This window comes from Bos grunniens, chromosome X, assembly GCF_055505025.1.
Source record: "Bos grunniens cultivar Pamir isolate PY7600 chromosome X, Bosgru_T2T1.0, whole genome shotgun sequence".
In the NCBI taxonomy this organism is placed as follows: Eukaryota; Metazoa; Chordata; class Mammalia; order Artiodactyla; family Bovidae; genus Bos; species Bos grunniens.
This window is the reverse complement of record NC_141194.1, coordinates 56621168-56641309: the sequence shown is the minus strand read 5'-3', so window position 1 is coordinate 56641309 and position 20142 is coordinate 56621168. Positions and strand designations below refer to the sequence as shown.

Below are 20142 nucleotides of genomic sequence, written 5' to 3'. Positions count from 1 at the left end.
ATCAGAGGGCAGACAGACTGAAACTACAATCACAGAAAGCTAGCCAATCTGATCACATGGACCACAGCCTTGTCTAACTCAATGAAACTAAGCCATGCCGTGTAGGGACACCCAAGACAGATGGGTCATGGTGGAGAGTTCTAACAAAATGTGGTCCATTGGAAAAGGGAATGGCAAACCACTTCAGTATTCTTGCCTTGAGAACCCCATGAACAGTAGGAAAAGGCAAAAAGATAGGACACTGAAAGATGAACTCCCCAGGTCGGTAGGTGCCCAGTATGCTACTGGAGATCAGTGGAGAAGTAACTCCAGAAAGAATGAAGGGATGGAGCCAAAGCAAAAACAACACCCAGTTGTGGATGTGACTGGTGATAGACGCAAGGCCCGATGCTGTAAAGAGCAATATTTCATAGGAATCTGGAATGTTAGTTCCATGAGTCAAGGCAAGTTGAAAGTGGTCAAACAGGAGATGGCAAGAGTGAACGTCAACATTCTAGGAATCAGTGTACTAAAATGGACTGGAATGGGTGAATTTAACTCAGATGACCATTACATCTACTACTGTGGGCAGGAATCCCTTAGAAGAGATGGAGTAGCCATCATAGTCAACAAAAGAGTCCAAAATGCAGTACTTGCATGCAATCTCAAAAATGACAGAATGATCTCTATTCATTTCCAAGGCAAACCATTCCATATCACAGTAATCCAAGTGTATGCCCTGACCAGTAACGCTGAAGAAGCTGAAGTTGAATGGTTCTATGAAGACCTACATGACCTTTTAAAACTAACACCCAAAAAAGATGTCATTTTCATTATAGGGGACTGGAATGCAAAAGTAGGACGTCAAGAAACACCCAGAGTAACAGGCAAATTTGGCCGTGGAATACAGAATGAAGCAGGGCAAAGACTAACAGAGTTTTGCCAAGAGAATGCACTGGTAATAGCAAACACCCTCTTCCAATAACAAAATAGGCAACTCTACACTTGGACATCACCAGATGGTCAATACTGAAATCAGATTGATGATATTCTTTGCAGCCGAAGATGGAGAAGCTCTATGCAGTCAGCAAAAACAACACTGGGATCTGACTGTGGCTCATATCATGAACTCCATATTGCCAAATTCATACATAAATTGAAGAAAGTGGGGAAAACCACTAGACCATTCAGGTATGACCTAAATCAAATCCCTTATGATTATACAGTGGAAGTGAGAAATAGATTTAAGGGACTAGATTTGATAGACAGAGTGCCTGATGAACTATGGACAGAGGTTTGTGACATTGTACAGGAGACAGGGAACAAGACCATTCCCAAGAAAAAGAAATGCAAAAAAGCAAAATGGCTGCCTGAGGAGGACATACAAATAGCTGTGAAAAGAAGAGAAGTGAAAAGCAAAGGAGAAAAGGAAAGATATAAGCATCTGAATGCAGAGTTCCAAAGAATAGCAAGAAGAGATAAGAAAGCCTTCCTCAGGAATCAATGCAAAGAAATAGAGAAAAACAACAGAATGGGAAAGACTAGAGATCTCTTCAAGAAAATTAGAGATACCAAGGGAACATTTCATGCAAAGATGGGCTCGATAAAGGACAGAAATGGTATGGACCTAACAGAAGCAGAAGATATTAAGAAGAGGTGGCAGGAATACACAGAAGAAGTGTACAAAAAAGATCCTCATGACCAAGATAATCACGATGGTGTGATCACTCACCTAGAGCCAGACATCCTGGAATGTGAAGTCAAGTGGGCCTTAGAAAGCATCACTGCTAGTCTTCATGGAAAAAAAAAATAATAATAAAGCTGGTTTTGATAACTCTTAAAAAAAAAAAAAAAAGAAAGCATCACTACGAACAAAGCTAGTGGAGGTGATGGAATTCCAGTGGAGCTCTTTCAAATCCTAAAAGATGATGCTGTGAAAGTGCTGAACTCAATATGCCAGCACATTTGGAAAACTGAGCAGTGGCCACAGGACTGGAAAAGGTGGGTTTTCATTCCAATCCCAAAGAAAGGCAATGCCAAAGAATACTCAAACTACAGCACAATTGCACTCATCTCACATGCTAGTAAAGTAATCCTCAAAATTCTCCAAGCCAGGCTTCAGCAATACATGAACCGTGAACTTCCAGAAGTTCAAGCTGGTTTTAGAAAAGGCAGAGGAACCAGAGATCAAATTGCCAACATCCACTGGATCATGGAAAACACAAGAGAGTTCCAGAAAAACATCTATTTCTGCTTTATTGACTATGCCAAAACCTTTGACTGTGTGGATCACAATAAACTATGGAAAATTCTGAAAGAGATGGGAATACCAGACCACCTGACCTGCCTCTTGAGAAACCTGTATGCAGGTCAGGAAGCAACAGTTAGAACTGGACATGGAACAACAGACTGGTTCCAAATAGGAAAAGGAGTATGTCAAGGCTGTATATTGTCACCCTGCTTATTTAACTTATATGCAGAGTACATCATGAGAAATGCTGGGCTGTATGAAGCACAAGCTGGAATCAAGATTGCCGGGAGAAATATCAATAACCTCAGATATGCAGATGATACCATCCTTATAGCAGAAAGTGAAGAGGAACTAAAGAGCCTCTTGATGAAAGTGAAAGAGGAGAGTGAAAAAGTTGGCTTAAAGCACAACATTCAGGAAACTAAAACCATGGCATCTGGTCCCATCACTTCATGGGAAATAGATGGGGAAACAGTGGCTGACGTTATTTTTCTGGGCTCCAAAATCACTGCATATGGTGACTGCAGCCATGAAATTAAAAGATGTTTACTCCTTGGAAAGAAAGTTATGACCAACCTAGACAGCATATTAAAAATAAGAGATGTTACTTTGCCAACAAAAGTCCATCTAGTCAAGGCTATGGTTTTTCCAGTAGTCATGTATGGATGTGAGAGTTGGACTATAAAGAAAGCTGAGCACCGAATAATTAATGCTTTTGAAGTGTGGTGTTGAAGACTCTTGAGAGTTCCTTGGACTGCAAGGAGATCCAACCCGTCCATCCTAAAGGAAATGAGTCCTGGGTGTTCACTGGAAGGACTGATGTTGAAGCTGAAACTCCAATACTTTGGCCACCTGATGAGAAGAGCTGACTCATTGGAAAAGACCCTGATGCTGGGAAAGATTGAAGGCAGGAGAAGGGGACGACCATGAGATGGTTGGATGGCATCACGGACTCAATGGACATGAGTTTGAGTGAACTCTGGGAGTTGGTGATGGACAGGGAGGCCTGGCTTGGTGCAGTGCATGGGGTTGCAAAGAGTCGGACAGGACTGAGCGACTGAAATGAACTGAACTGGACCGAACCCTTATGACTTCATTTAAACTGTAATTACCTTCTTGAAGTATCTATCTCCAAATATAACCACACTGAGGGTCAGGGCTTCAAAATATATAATTTGTGGGAACACAATTCAGTCCACAATAATAATTCATAATGTGCAACGATGAACAAAGAGATATTCTAAGAGCAGTGCTTTGATAGAGAACAGGCAATTGAAACATTTGTTTTCTAAAACTGGGGGAGAGGGACTTCCCTGGTGGTCCAGTGTTTAAGATTCCGTGCTCCCAATGCAGGGGTCCCAGGTTCGATCCCTGGTCAGGGAACTAGATCCCACATGCCACATCGAAGAGTTTGCATGTCACAGCTAAAGATCCTGTATGCCACAACTAAGACCTGGTGCAGTCAAGTAAAATTAAAATGATAGATATTAAAAAATAAAACTGGGAGAGAGAAAAGCACGAAGGGCTGACTTTCACGTCTTCACAAGTGTGTGCTCACACTCAACATGAGGATGGCCAAGGGAAGTTCTCCAATAGATAGATTCCTTCACTTTTTGGAAGAATCTGGGGAAAAGGAGAAAGGGGAGGATGCCACTATGACCATACAGTTCTCCCTCCCTCCCCAACAGCAGCTCAATGTTGTTTTATTCCTACCTGATGCAGTGGTCCCAGGACCAGGGCCACAATTGCAGGGGCCAGAAGCAGGGATGATTCCTAAGCAAGAAACTTTCATTGTACTTTCAAACTTTAACGTCAGAATTTGTAATGGCCTAATGTGATAGACTGTGCCTTCACCCAACTTGGAAAATTGGGGTCGATGGTGAATACAGCTGTATTACCAAGTGGTTGAGACAAACCATGAGTTCCACACCTGTGTGATGATACCCTATACAAATGGGAGTGGGCTGAAGGGGAAGCATTTGCTAGATTGATATTGCTGATGACCATCTGGACCAGCACAGTGGCTGAACCTATTGTCTCCTTCAAAGATGGAAAAATTTGGGTCAAATTCAATGATAAATGGAGAGAACAAAGAATATAGCTGAAAGTAAAAGAATGAATAAATAAATAAGTTATGCAACAAGGGAAATCCATTCCATTGGTGCCCTGAGAGGCTCAGAATAAGTGATAATACTGTCTCAACTCAATTAAACCAGATGCCAGAGAGAATGAAGCCACTTGTTGCCAAGACTCCTCTTACTTTTGAAACCTGAGAAGGTCAAATGGAAGTCTGCAAACCTGAGCGATATTGTTCTGGGAGATGAACTGGACTAATTGTTGATGACCTAGTGGGACTCTAGTAATGTGCCAGTATCTTTTGATATATTTTATTTTGGAAAACTACTTAACAGGACATCTACTCTTTTGAAAAATTTTAAATGTAGAGTATATAATGTTGACTATAGGCACAATGTTGTATGCAGGTTACACATATTATCAGTGTTGTATGCAGGTTACACTACTATCACGGTGTAACACTGGCATTGTTGCTAAGACTGTATTTGTATTGATGGTCAAATATATGGGGAAATTGAGTTAAAGGATTTTTCAGGATATAATATTGATGGCAAATGACTAGCTTGAGGAAGAACTGAATTTAGCTAATCATAAGCTAAATAGTTCCACACAAGTTTATCATAAGGTACAAATAGAGGCAGATCAGAGAGGAAGAATAATCAAATTGGTATAAAATATGATAACGTATTTAATGGCTTGACAGGATGGATTGGAATGATTAAAATTGAGGGTGTTCTTAGAGACCCTTGAACTTGCAGTTGGTGTTGGAAGTGAGGGCAGTCTTATGTAGGGACTGTTTCCTCTAACTTCTGCCCAAGATAAGCATACAAACATCAGTTGCTTTTCTGCGTGAATGCTAAGTCGCTTCAGTTTTGTTTGACTCTTTGCGACTCTATGGACTGTAGCCCACCAGGCTCCTCTGTCCATGGGATTCTCCAGGCAAGAATACTGGAGTGGGTTTCCATGCCCTTCTTCAGGCAACTGCTTTTCTACATACTAGTAATTAACAATAAGTAATTGAAAAAATGAATACTATACAATAAAGTGGAAATAAAACATCAAGTAAAATAGCATCAAAATATGAAATACTTAGGCAACAATTTGTCAGAAGATGTGAAAGACCTGTACACTGAAAACTACAAAATACTGTTGAGAGAAATTAAATGGAGAGATACGCCTTATTTATCAGTCAGAAAACTCAATATTGTTAACATTTCAATTCTCCCCAAATTGATCTATAGATTCAAACCAATCTCAATAAAAATCACAGCAGCTTTTTATGTTGTTGAAATGAACAAACTTATTCTACCATTTATATGCAAATGTTAAGGACCTAGAGAGCCAAAACAACTCTGAAAAAGAAACAACTTTATTGAGGTATAATTTAGGTTCCATATTTAAATTGTACAGTTCAATGACCTTTTAAAAAAAGTTTATTTTTAAATGTACAACAGGCTCCAAGACAACACTTCATCCTAGATATGGGTGGCAATAGATGTTATGGCAGAGAACCCAGATGCTTAAACAGGAATGGAATTGAGGATCACTTCAATGACCTTCATTAAACTTACCTAGCTGTGCAACCATCACCACAGTCAAGTTCTGTAACATTTTTATCTCCCCAATAAGATTCCTTTTACTAATTAACAGTGATGATTCCCATTCTTACCCCTATGGTCAGTAGCTCAGTTGTATCCTATTTGTGTCCACATGGATTCCTCTATGGAATTTTCTAGGCAAGAATACTGGAGTAGGTTGCCATTTCCTTCTCCAGGGGATCTTCCAGACAACCACTGATCTACAGAGCTTTATAGATGTTACTTTTGTGGACGTTTCATATAAATGCAATATTCAAATATAATACTAGATGTATTGCATCTCACTTCTTTCACTTAGCATATTTTTGAAGTTCATCTATACTGTAGCATTTGTTCTTTTTTATTGCTGAATATACCATATTTTGTCTATTTGTAAGTTGATGGATATTTAGATTGTTTCTACTTTTCTGTCTTGTATGAATAATGCTATTATTAATATTCAAGTGCAAGTGTTTGTATGAACACATGTTATATATCTTTTGGTTAGATTATAGAAGTGGCAGTACTGGGTCCTCTGGTAAATTTATGATCAACTTTTAAAGAAACTGCCAAACTTTTCCAAAATGGCTATGTCATTTTAATAGTCACACCAGAAATGTAGGAAAGTTCCTGATTTTCCCTATCTGTGCCAACATAGCCATTTTAGTACATATAAAGTGGTATTTCATTGTGGTTTTAGTTGCTGTTGTTTAGTCACTAAGTCATGTCTGACTCTTTTGTGACCCAATGGACTGTAGCCCACCAGGCTCCTCTGTCCATGGGATTTTCCAGGCAAGAATACTGGAATGGGTTGCCGTTTCCTTCTTCAGGGGATCTTCCTGACCCAGGGATTGAACTCACATCTCTTACATTGGCAGGCAGATTCTTTACCACTGAAGCCACTAGGGAAGCTTGTGGTTTTAGTTAGAATTTCTCTAATGCCTAATGATGTTGGGCATCTCTTCACATGTTTATTCGTGTGTGTGTGTGTGTGTGTGTATGTGTGTGTGTGTGTGCATATGTGTGTGTGTGTGTGTGTATATATATATGCTGTGCTGTGCTTAGTTGCTCAGTCTTATCTCTTTGTGACCCTATGGACTGTAGCCCGCCAGGCTCCTCTGTCCATGGGGATTCTCCAGGCAAGAATACTGGAGTGGGTTGCTATGCTCTCCTCCAGGGGATCTTCCCAACCCAGGGACTGAACCCAGATCTCCTGCATTGCAGGCTGATTCTTTACCGTCTGAGCCACCAGGGAAGCCCAAGAATACTGGAGTGGCTAGCCTATCCCTTCTCCAGGGGATCTTCCTGACCCAAGAATTGAACCAGGGTCTCCAGCATTGCAGATGGATTCTTTACCAGATGAGCTACCAGGGAAGCCTATATATATATATATAATGTATTTGGTAAACTATCTCTTCAAATCTTCTGCCTAATTGTAAACTGGGTTGTGTGTCTTCTTTTTATTGGATTGTAAGAGTTCTTTATATATTCCAGATACAAGTTCTTTAACAGATAAATGTTTGCTCCCAGTCTATGCTTTGTCTTTCCATTTTCTTTATGGTATCTTTTGAAGTTTGAACCTTTTTAGTTTTGATGAAGTCTAATTTATCATTTTTTCTTTATGGATCATGCTCTTGGTGTTATATTTAAGAATTCCTTGCCTAATACAAGATCACAGAGATTTTTCTCCTATGTTTTCTGCTAAACCCTTTATAGTTTTAGCTTTTATATTTACATCTCTGATCCATTTTTAGTTAATTTTTAGTATGGTGTGAAGTATGATTTAAATTCATCTTTTCGCATATGTAATCATTCCTGCACCAAATGTTGAAAAGACTTTTCTTTTCCCAATGAATTGCCTTCACATTTTTGTAAAAAACTATATTTACCATAGGTATCAGGGTTTATTCCTGGATTCTTTTCTATTCCATTGATCTCTCTCTCTCTCCCCATACTGGTACCATACTGTCTTGATTACTGTAATCAAGAAATTAGGAAGTTACTGTCCTTGTATTTTGCTTTTTGGCAAATTCTTATTTGCTATTTTTGGTCTTTTCTATTTCTATATAAATTTTAGGATTAGCTAATCAATTTATGGGGAAGAAAGCCTGTTGGAGATTTGATAAAGTTGTATTCAATATGTAGACTATGTGGACTATGTGCTTTATGTGATTTTTTCTTTTTTTTACCCTGTATATATAATACGGTAGATTGCATTGACTGATTTTTGAATGTTGAAGCAAGCAGTCTTGCATCACTGGAATAAATCCCACTTGGTCATGATGTATAAACATTTTATATGTTGCTGGATTCAACTTGCTAATATTTTGTTGCAGATTTTTACATCTATATTCATGAGGAATGTTGCTTGTAGTTTTCTTGTGATATGTTTGTATGGCTTAAGTATCAGGGTAGTCCTGGCCTCATAGAGTTGGGGAGTGTTCCTTCCTCCTCTATTTTCTGAAAGATTTCTACTCAAATGTTTAATGCACTCAGCCAGTCAAACCATCAAGCTTTGGGCATTTTTGTATGGGAATATTTAAAGTTACTAATTGCTTACTATTGTTGGTGAGATGTAAAATGGTACAGTCATGTGAAAACCATGCTAAGTTTCAGATCTGAGATATCAGGCAACTGTCTTGAGAAGATACTATGGTGGGGTTGAAGGATAAGAAAATAAAAATTAAATCACACTGAGATATCACTATACATCCAGCATAATGGCTATAGTTTAAAAAAAAAAAGATGGAAAATACCAAGTATTGACAAGGAGCAACTAGAACTCATATACTGTGTTGGTGGGAGTGTACACTGGTGCAGTCACTTTGGAAAACTAGTTTCATAAACTAGCTGAGCATATGGATACAATATAATCTGGCAGTTCAACTCCTAGATATATGCCTAACAGAGTTCATAAATATGTTCACCAATAGATAGGTACTAAAATATTTATACTAGCACTATTTCCAATAGCTCTAAGCTACAAACAACACAAATGTCCATTAACAATAGAATGGATAAATATATTGTTGAATTTTCAGAGTATAATTTAACATGACAATAAGAATGAATTACCTATAACTACATTTAACAATATGGACAAATCTCACATTTATAATGTGAATGAAAGAAGACACTTAACAGTATATTACCAAAATATGAAATATAACTACTGAGTGAATTTATATAAAATACCAAGCAGACAAAACTATTTAAGTCAAGATAGTGTTTACCTAGTGCGGGAGGTGGACAATAAGCCCTGGAAGGGCGCCCAGGGAGTTTTTCTGGGGTGCTAGTTATGTTCTGTTTCTTGATCTGAGTGTGTTCAGTTTCTTAGAATTCATTGAACTGTGTGCTTATGACATATGCATTTTCAGTATGCATTATACTTTAATTAAAAAGTTAAAAACAAAACAAAACTACATGCTAGAAAGAAAGCCCCTTTTCTTATGAGTATTTTAAAGATTTTTTAATTAAAAACAAGAAAGTGTTTACATATCAGTGCTTTAAAAAAGCAGTGCTCTTTTTAGAGAAGTCTTCCGGTTATTCAACTATAATTATAATCATATCTTAGGCTAAATAACTAATGCAACATGACTTTATCCCATAGCAATCCACACAAAATTACTCTTAATGTGCACATAAAAATGAATATATAAAATTAACTACCTTGGAAGAAAACCCACCATTTTATGTATTGAAACCCAATTTCTTTAACTGTTGTTTTTCAAACAGGAATCCCAAAGAAAGCAGAAGCTTCAGCAGAAGTCCAGAGTGCTGTGGCTCAGTTTCATTGTCTTAGGTTCAGTTACTAAGGGGATAAGAAGTTTATGGTCTGCAGCTTACCTAAATGATAGCTTTGGGAGTACAGACTAGAAGGTATGCTCACTACTTTCAAGTGTGAATCACCTGCTGCCACAGCATGGAATTGATAAGGGAACAACTGCCACCTTTAGGCATATGTAACATTTAATAACTATATTCCTGTAACATAGGCTAGAGCTATGTTTAATTTGCCAATGCATAAAGTCAGAAATTAAATTAAAAATTTTTGTTTCATATTTTAAAAATATACCATGGTGATGTCTCAAAGGGAAGAAAAAGAGCGCTTCCTCAGGGCAATCTTTTCCGTGTCTTAAATGTCAATTATCATAAAAACTTTCGGCTTCTACTCATAGACCTATTAATATATTCCCAAATTGGTTTTTGTCTTGACTTCAATGTCCTAGAAGTGTTTGGACAATGAATGCTCTTCTCCCCACCTTAGAAATTTGAAAAAAATTGGTCAGTATTGAGTAGTTTTACATTTCAGGGTGTGAAGAACAAATCAGTGCTGAATTGATAAAGCCCTTTATCCAAAAAGTGAAGCACAAGAGATTACATCTCCTGGGGTCTCTATTTCTACCATTTGCAGGAGAATGAGAGTGTCTGTGTGAATCATGAAACCAACCAGGGCTATTGCTCAAATGCTTTACCAAAGTGGCTCCCTACACATATAATTGCATATCAACTTGTATTCCACCTGACTGAAGAATACTTGGCTTTGTTGACCTTCTGTTCACTGAAGCTATTTGTAGTCTGTCATATCTACTCCCTCTGCGCAATGATTGCAGCATCAGGCACTCCTTGTTGCCTCTGTGAGACAGCTGATGCACATCCCATTATGACTTCCAGCTGAAGGTATTTTCAGTCACTGGATTTATAGTTTTTCTGCACTATGAGTTTTCTGATGTTTAATAAGATTTGATCTGTCTGTGAAGGCCTTCTGACATTGTGTGCAAGCATAAGCTTTCTTTCTTGTGTGAATTATCTGATGCATACTTAGTGTTGCTTTCTGGATGAAAGCTTTCCCACATTTACTGCATTCGTAGTGTCTTTCTCCAGTATGAGATTTCTGATGGATAGAGAGGCGTGACTTCCAGGTGAAGGTTTTTCCACAATCACTACATTTATAGGGTTTCTCTCTAGTGTGGATTTTCTGGTGTGTTATGAGATTCGACCTGTCAGTGAAAGCCTTTCCACATTCAGCACATATGTTGGGTTTCTCTCCTGTGTGAATTTTTTGATGCACTCGGAGTTGTGACTTCTTTGTGAAGCATTTCCCACAGTCACTGCATGCATAAGGCTTCTCTCCAGTATGAATTCTATGGTGTGCAATGAAGTGTGATTTTTGGATGAAGGCCTTCCCACATTCAGGACAAGCGTAGGGTTTTTCTCCTGTATGGATTCTCTGATGTACACTGAGTGTTGATTTCTGGATAAAAGCTTTGCCACATTCATTGCATTCATAGTGTCTCTCTCCAATATGAGATTTCTGATGTATTTTGAGGCGTGACTTCCATATGAAGGCCTTTCCGCAGCCATTGCATTTATAGGGTTTCTCTCCAGTATGAGTTTTCTGGTGTTTAATGAGATTTGACTGATCACTGAAAGCCTTCCCACATTCGGCACACATATATGGCTTCTCTCCAGTATGAGTTTTCTGATGTGTAGTGAGATTTGTCCTATGAGTAAAGACCTTTCCACATTCTGTGCATATATAAGGTTTTTCTCCTGTATGAATTCTTTGATGCACATGCAGCTGTGATTTCTTAATGAATGATTTTCCACAGTCACTGCATTCATAAGGTTTTTCTCCTGTATGAATTCTCTGATGTGTATTGAAATGGGATTTCTGGATGAAGGCCTTTCCACATTCAGTGCATATATAGGGTTTTTCTCCTGTGTGAATTCTCTGATGCATCCTGAGAGCTGATTTTCTTGTGAAGGCTTTCCCGCATTCACTGCATGCATAGTGTTTCTCTCCAGTATGAGTTTTTTGATGTATACTGAGGTCAGAGTTCTGAGAAAATCCTCTTCCACATTCATTGCATTCATAAGGTTTTTCTCCTGTATGAATTCTCATATGTCTAAAGAGATATGATCTGTGGAAAAAGGCTTTTCCACATTCACTGCATTTATAGGGTTTCTGCCCAGTATGAATTTTCTGATGTGTAATGAGGTTTGACCTGAGGGTAAAAGCCTTCCCACATTGAATACATATAAAAGGTTTCTCTCTTGTGTAAACACTTTGAGGTACCTCAATTTGTGGCTTCTGAGTGAAGATATTCTCATCCTTATTGCATTCATGGGATTTTTCTCCAGCATTAATTCTCTGATGCTCAAAAAGATGTGACTCCTGGGTAAAGGTATTCACATATTCAGTACATATATAAAGTTTCTCTCCAGTATGAATTTTTTGATGGTGGGCGAGAACTTGTTTGTGGTCAAGATGTTTTTCACATTGATTAAGTTCATAGGAGTTTGTTCCTATATTAGCATTCTCATTCTTAGTAAAGGAAGAGCTATGTGCAAAATTGTTACCATTTCCAAAAATCTTATCAAAGTTCTTTGTTGCATTGCTTTTATTGTGATTATGTAAATTTAAAGTATGCTTCAAACTTTTTCCAAATGTATCAAAGTTATGGAGTCTTTTAATTGAAGGAACAAGCCTGGTACTCACATGAATTATTTTTTCAATATTTTTATATTCATAGCCCCTCTCCTTAGTCAATACTTTCACATGACTTAAAGGGTTATTTTGGTTTTCTTGATTTCTTTCTAGCTGGTCATTACCTTGCCACAGTTCTTCTATAATGGAACACAATGAATCTTTTCCTATGGATTGACCAATTTTCTCACAGTGGAATGAAACTTCTCCAGAAATTCTCTGTTGTTGAGTTTGCCCAATATCCTCATCTAAGAAGAAGAAAAAAATGAAAATGACTCCAGAACAGTTATCATGAAGTTTGGACAGGATGAACAAAAAAATAGAAGAGTCCATATAACAATCATGAAAATTCTTCTAGAATACTTAGTATATGCAAAACAATTATATACCATTTATGATGTACCAGGTACTATTTCCAAGTGTTTTACACAAAATAGCTCATTTAATCTTCACTAAACCCTAATGGGTAGCTATCATTATCAATCATGTTTCATAGAAGAGAGAACAGAAGCACAGAGAAGTTATGTAACTTGCTGAAGATTAAATAGCTAAATAAGTAAGAGATGGGGTTTGAACCCTGGGAATCCATATCCACTATGTAGGACACTGAGTAGGGTAATCAGAAGAAGAAACTGAAGTCTGTTATGGGTGAAGCATGAAAGGAAGAAATATTTCAGAATGCATGTCCTTATTATACATTAGCTCTAAAAACTTAATAATCTCTCTTCTTCCTTTTGTTTTTCCCTCCGAACTATTATGAGCATCTCCATTAAATTTATAGTCCTCAAATACCAATTCCTCTATATCTATAGGAAAAATATATGCTTTCAACAAGTGTCAAATAAGGCAAGCCATCCATCTATGGTAGAAACTATAAGCCATCCACCAGTATCTATTCACCTCTTCTTTTATAGAAATAGAACATAGCTGGGCTTTACCTTTATCAGTCTCACTTTGTTCTTACCAGTAGAGTGTGAGCAGAAGTGACATTTGCTGCACCTGGGCCAGGCCTTAAGACAGTGGGCAAATCTCCATTTCTCCCTTCCCCAGCCCAGAGGACTCAACAATGATCCAACATCAACCAACCCAGCTGACAACAATGGCCTAGGAGATGGCAGAGCAATAACTTGGAACATGGTTCCCGAATAACCCAACAGGATCAGAGTTGATTTGTTGAATGGACCCATTCACCTGAGAATGCTTATATAAGAGAGGATATAGCTATACTAAGCTTGTTGCTTTGCTCCTCTGTGCATATTCAAAATGTATTGCCCTTGATATCAGCTCTAATTTCAGTATACCTCTAGGGAGGTGTATAAATGAATGCCTGTTATGAATGTATAAAGCAGATATGGTACCACTCATACTGATACTCAATTTGGCACAATTCTGTTACAACATAAAGAATTAACACACAAAGGCTGCAATTATTAACATTTCATGCAGTTATCGTCCCTTTCTAAATATAATCTATAGTCTTTTGAATTCCTCTGAGCATACGCTTGAGGAATCCTTCTGAAAGAGAACAAAGTACCTTCCTCTGACTATCTCTCCAAATTCAATACATTTAAGTTTAATAAATATTCTCCATGCTTTGCTTCAGAAAAACTGAAGAATAAGTGCTCCAGTTATCAATTTATTGCCTTTTAACCCCGAATCACACTTCCTTGCCCACTCTACAAAAATGGATCTGAGTCTCTTTTCCTTTGGCAGCTGGCATGATGTTGAACCTATCAACGCAGGGTGATGGAGAAACACTGGAAGAAGGGGTTTTGCTTCCTGGTTCTAGTGAGCTCACTCAGCATGCTCCTCCAGCAAGGGCAGCTTGTTTAACACCAGGCTCCAGAAGTGTGGTGGCTTCAGCAGCATCTGGCTCCTGATGCACATGCAGTTTCCCAGCCACCCAGATCTTGAAGTGCAGGTGACTTCTTTAGCACCCAACTCCTGCTGCTCCTATGGCTTCCCAAGAACCCAGCTTCTGCAATTCTTTGCAGCCAGAAGCACCCAGCACTTCTGGCACTCCTCTCAGATGATTTGCAGTGGGATATTTCCAGTGAGACACTGCCCCATGATCAGTTTTTTCTGGAACCAAAGAGGACAGATTTCCAGCAAGTTTCACCAGTGCAGCACAACAGCAACTCTTCTGCCATGCTATGAGCCATGGATATGCCCTCCCTATAAGGTCTGTATTCATCTGTGGGAAGCAGAGGAGGCTCTTCTTTGGGTGTTCCTTCACAGCCCTTGAGATACTCTCACACACTAATCTGCTATTTCTTTATTCATTAGAGTTCTCTTTACTCTTACTGGCTAATCCCTTATTACTTCAATCCAATAATAGTCAATAATTAATGTTAAACTTTTCCTGTTCAAATTAGTATGTGGTTTCTTTCCCCAATTAGGCCCTAAGTTATACAATAAGAAACTGGCTTTCTTTCTTCAGTGTAAGAATGGATTTTTTAAAACTCCTTTTTCATTATAGTTTATCATAGGATATTGAATTTATTTCCATGTGCTATACAGTAGGACCTTGCGGTTTTTCCATCCTATATATAATAGTTTGATCTGCTAATCCCAAACTCCCAGTCCACCCCTCCTCCACCTGGCAACCATAAGTATGTTCTCTATGTCTGTGAATCTGAGAAGCAGGCTCTTAATTCTGGGAGCTTTCTAAAAACATACAAGTAAAAGCCTTAGTTAGGGGCTTACCTGATGGTTCAGATGTAAAGAATCCACCTGCAATGCAGGAGACATAGGTTTGATCCTTGAGTTGGGAAGATCCCCTGGAGAAGGGAATGGCTACCCACTCCAGTATTCTTACCTAGAGAACTCCATAGACAGAGGAGATTGGCAGGCTACAGTTCATGAGTTTGCAAAGAGTCAGACATGATTGAGCAACTAACACTTCACACAAAAGCCTCAGTTACTACATGGCCTAAAATCCTGTTTTCCCTGAATTCCTGTGGGATGGAGGATGAGAAAAAAGAAAGAGCCAAACATTCTGGAGTACTTAAGAGCCATTACATGAAATAGTGAAATCTGATCACAAGGTGAAAATGTATCATCTGGATAGAGAGAGCACAGAGTAGGACCAGATTAGGGAAACACTATCAAATATGGCAGACATCAAGAAGACATTAAAAATGTACAGCAAAAGAATTAACAAAATGAAGAGAAAACCTCTGGAATGGCAGAAGATATTTACAAATCATATATCTGATAAGGAGTTAATAGGCAAAATATATAAAGAACACACATAGCTCAAGAGCAAAAAAGCAAAAACAAACAAACAAACAAACCAATTAAAATGGGCAGAGAAACTGAATAGACATTTTTCCAAAGAATCTGTGCAAGTGACCAATAGCTACATGAATAGGTGCTCAATATCAGTAATCCTCAGGGAAATGAAAGTCAAAACCGCAATGGATATCACTTCACATCTATTAAAATGGCCATTATCAAAAAGATAAGCAATAGCAAGTGTTGGCAAAGAGGTGGAGAAAAGGGAACCCTTGTGCACTGTTGGTGGGAGTGTAAATTGGTGCAGCCACTATGAAAAACAGTATGGAGGTTCCTCAAAAAATTGAAAGTAGACCCACAATTCCACTTCTGGGCATATATTCAAAGGAACTGAAATCAGGATCCTTTAGAAATATCTGCTCTCCCATGTTCATTGCAGCATTATTCACAACAGCAAGATATGAAAACAACCCAAGTGTCTGTCAACACTGAATGGATAAAGATGTGGTGTACATATACAATGGAATATTACTAATATCATACATGAAAATGAAGGACATTGTGCCATTTGCTACAACTTGGCTGAACGTTGAGGACATCATGCTAAGTGAAATAAGTCAGACAAAGACAAATATTGCATGGTATTATCACTTGTATATGGAATCTATAAAAGCCAGACTCAGAGAAAGAGTAGAGTAGTGGTTCCTGAGGACTGGAGGGTGGAGAGAATGGGGAGAAACTGGTCAAAGAGCACCAACTTCCAGTTATGAGATGAACAAGTTCTGGGAACCTATTGTGCAGCGTGGGGACTATAAATAATGATATTGCATCATAAACTTGCATGTTGCCTAGAGAGTAGATCTTAAATGTTTTTACCACAAAAAAGAAATAGTAACTGCAATAAGATGGAAGTGGTAGCTAACCTTATGGCAGTAATCAGTTTGCAGTATATAAATATATCAAATCATTTATATATCTGAATTGAAAAAGTTGATAATATTAAGATGCTAATTACCTCTAAACTGATTAAATTTAATCACAATCAAAACTCACTTTCATAGCAACAAAAAAATGACTATAAAATTCAAATGGATACACAAAGTACTTACAGTAGCCAAATGAATTTGAAAAAGAACAAACTTGGAGGACTAATACTACATGATTTAAAATTTATTACATAGCTACAGTAATCAAGACTGTGTGGGAATGGTGTAAATACAGATGAATACTTCAGTGGAACAGAATGAAGAGTCTAGTAAGAGACCCACACACATATGACAACTGATTATCAATAAAAGTGCAAAGGCATTTCAGTTGAAAGGATGGTTTTTAAATAAATGATGCTGAAATGATTGAATAGCTATGTGCAAAAACAAAAAACAAACACAAAACTTTGATCCATACTTTAAATCACATACAAAAATTAATGCAAAATGAATCATAGAACTAAATGCAAAACCTAATTTTTCTGTGACCTTGGATTAGGTGAAGATTTCTTAGATGCAATACCAAAAGCACAACCCAAAAAGCAAGAAAAAAAGATAAATTAGACTTTGTTAAAATTTTAAATGCCCCATGAAAGATAATTGATACGCAAATAAAAAGAAAAAATTTGCAAAACACATATCTGATAAATAGCTTTTGTCTTGAATACGTAATGAACTTTAAAACTCAACAATAAGAAAACAATGTTTCCTATAGAAACTAGGCAAAAGATTTATAAAAACACTTCACCAAAGAAGATATATAGATGTCAAATATTAGATATTATGGAAATACTAATTAAAACCTCAGTAAGATACAACTATCTTACTGTTAGAATGGCTAAAATTTTTTAAATGGACAATTCCAAGTGCTGGTGAGAATGTAGATCAACCAGAACTCTCATACATAGCTGGTTAGAATTTAAAATCGTAGAGTCACTTTGGAAAACAATTTGGCAGTTTTTAATAAAGTTAACATATACTTACTATACAACCCAGCAATCTGACTCAGATATTTACCCAAGTGAATGAAATCTCATCATCACATAAAATATGTAAACATATTTATAGCACCTTTATTCATTATCACCCAAACTGGAAACTATCCAAATACCCTTGAGATCATTGAAGATGGCAGAGTAGAAGGGTGTACACTCATCTCCTCCTGTGAGAGCACTGAAATCACAACTAGCTGTTAAACAATCATCAACAGGAGGACACTGGAACCCACCAAAAAAGATACTCCATGTCCAAAAACAAAGAAGCCACAAGAAGATGGTAGAGGGATTGCAATCATGATAAAAATCAAATCTTATACCCACCAAGTGAGCAACTCAAAAACTGGAGAACAATACCAAAGAAGCTCTCCCACTGTTGTGAAGGTTCTGAGCCCCATGTCAGGCTTTCTAGCCTGGGGATCTGGCAAGGGACTAGGAATCCCCAGGGAATCTCACATTGAAGGGCAGTGGGATTTGATTACAGGATTTCCACAGGACTGGGGGAAACAGACTCCATTCTTGGAAGGCACACACAAAATCCTGTACCCAGCAGGACTCAGGGGAAAGGAGCAGTGACCCCACAGGAGACTGAACCAGACATACCTGCTAGTGTTGGGGGATCTCCTCTGGAGGTGTGGGTCGGCAGTGGCTTTCTATGGGGATGGGTGCACTGGAAGTAGCAGTCCTGGGAGTTGCCCCTTGGTGTGAACCCTCTTGGGAGTTTGGCATTCACCCTACCATAGAGCCTGTAGACTCTAGGGCTGGGTCGCCAAAGGCCAAACAACTACCAGGAGGGGAGCACAGCCCCCACCCATCAGCAGGCAATCGGATTAAAGTTTTACTGAGCACAGCCTGCCCACCAGAGCAAGACCCAGTTTTTCCCACCACCAGTCCTTCCCATCAGGAAGCTTGCACAAGCCTCTTAGCCTCATCCACTGGAAGGCAGACAGAAGAAACAGAACTACAGTACTGAAGCCTCCAGAATGAAAACCACAATCACAGAAAGTTAATCAAAAATGAAAAGGCAGAGGATTATCTCCCAGATGAAGGGACAAGATAAAACCCCAGAAAAACAACTAAACAAAGTGGAGATAGGCAACCTTCCAGAAAATGAATTCAGAATAATGATAGTAAAGATGATCCAGGATCATCCAGGATTTTGGAAAAAGAATGGAGAAGATGCAAGAAATGTTTACCAAAGACCTAGAAGAACTAAAGAACAAACAGAGATGAACAATACACTAGAAGGAATCAATATAGAATAACTGGGACAGAAGAATGGATAAGTGAGCTGGAAGACAGAATGATGGAAATCACTGCCACAAATATAGAAATATAGAAAAAGAATACAGAAAAAGAATGAAAAGAAATGAAGACAGCCTAAGAGACCTCTGGGACAACATTAAACACACCAACATTCACAACACAGAGTCCCAGAAAGAAGAGAGAGAGAAAGAACCCACAAAAATATTTGAAGAGATAATAACTGAAAACTTCCCTAACATGGGAAAGGAAATAGTTAACCAAGTCCAGGAAGCACAGAGAATCCCAAGCAGGATAAACCCAAGGAGGAACACACCAAGACACATAATAATCAAACTGACAAATACCCTTCAGTTGGTGAATGGATGAACTGTGGTACATCCATGCTATGGAATACTACTCAGCAATAAAAAGGAATCAAGCTATGGAAAACACAACAGTAGGAGTAAGTTTTGAAAGCATCATGCTAAGTAAAAGCAGCCAGGCTCAAAAAGCTTCATACTGTATGATTCCATTTATATGACATTCTGAAAAAGGCAAAACTACAGAGACAGAAAAGAGATTAGTATTTTCCAGGTCTGTAAGCAGTGGGAAGGAGTGACACAATAAAGGACCTGAGGTAATTTTTGTTCTATATCTTGATTATCATGGTGGTTACATGACTGTATGCATTTGTCAAAACTCATAGAATTATTATTATTATTATTTTATTTTGTCCACACTCTGAGGCTTATGGAATTTTTATTCCCTGACTAGGAATCAGGCCTTCAGCAGTGAAAGCACTGGGTCCTAGCCACTGAACTGTCAGGGAATTCCCCAAAACTCATAGAATTATTAACAAAAATAAACCTCATAGAATCATAAGACATGTTAAAAGTGGAGTTGCACAAAGGTTATACAAAACATTCAGACACACGTTTGAATTGGAAATACATGGCCATGTTTTTTGTCTTTTTGAATGAACACTTATATGTGAATAATACTAGGTTTTTTTTTCATAAAGCTAATGTCAAAATAAATAAAAACATTTTAGGCAATGAAATCTGTCATTAGTATTTGAAGTGAACTAATAAAAAGAATGGAATCAGCAACTATAATCAGTAATAGAAAAATTATAATCCAGGCATGAGAAAATATGGAGCTGGTTTTGGATGGAACTGAAAGGGTAACAGGCAGGAAGGCTAGGGGTCTCCAAACAGGAAATAGGCTGCAAGTGTCAGACATTTTTTATCTCTGTCTTAAGCTGCAAGAGGAAACAAACTACAAGTGTCAAGTTTTTTTCCCCTTT

At 38.0% G+C, this 20142-nt stretch overlaps 1 protein-coding gene across 8 annotated transcripts in view; it reads right to left on the bottom strand.

The window, feature by feature from the left end:
* ZNF41 (zinc finger protein 41) overlaps nucleotides 1-20142 on the bottom strand; it is a 73071-nt gene that overhangs the window by 20484 nt on the left and 32445 nt on the right. For 2 of the 8 annotated variants that reach the window (XM_086386368.1, XM_086386374.1), the window contains one exon: nucleotides 9326-12621. The exons of 2 other annotated variants lie outside the window; for them this stretch is intronic. In XM_086386368.1, coding sequence (XP_086242494.1) covers nucleotides 10583-12621 — 2039 coding nt within the window. In that variant the 3' untranslated portion in view covers nucleotides 9326-10582. Of the gene's footprint in view, nucleotides 1-9325; nucleotides 14456-15079; nucleotides 15107-20142 lie in introns of those variants that run through there. 4 more of the 8 variants (XM_086386367.1, XM_086386369.1, XM_086386371.1 and 1 more) reach the window with 4 other exon arrangements.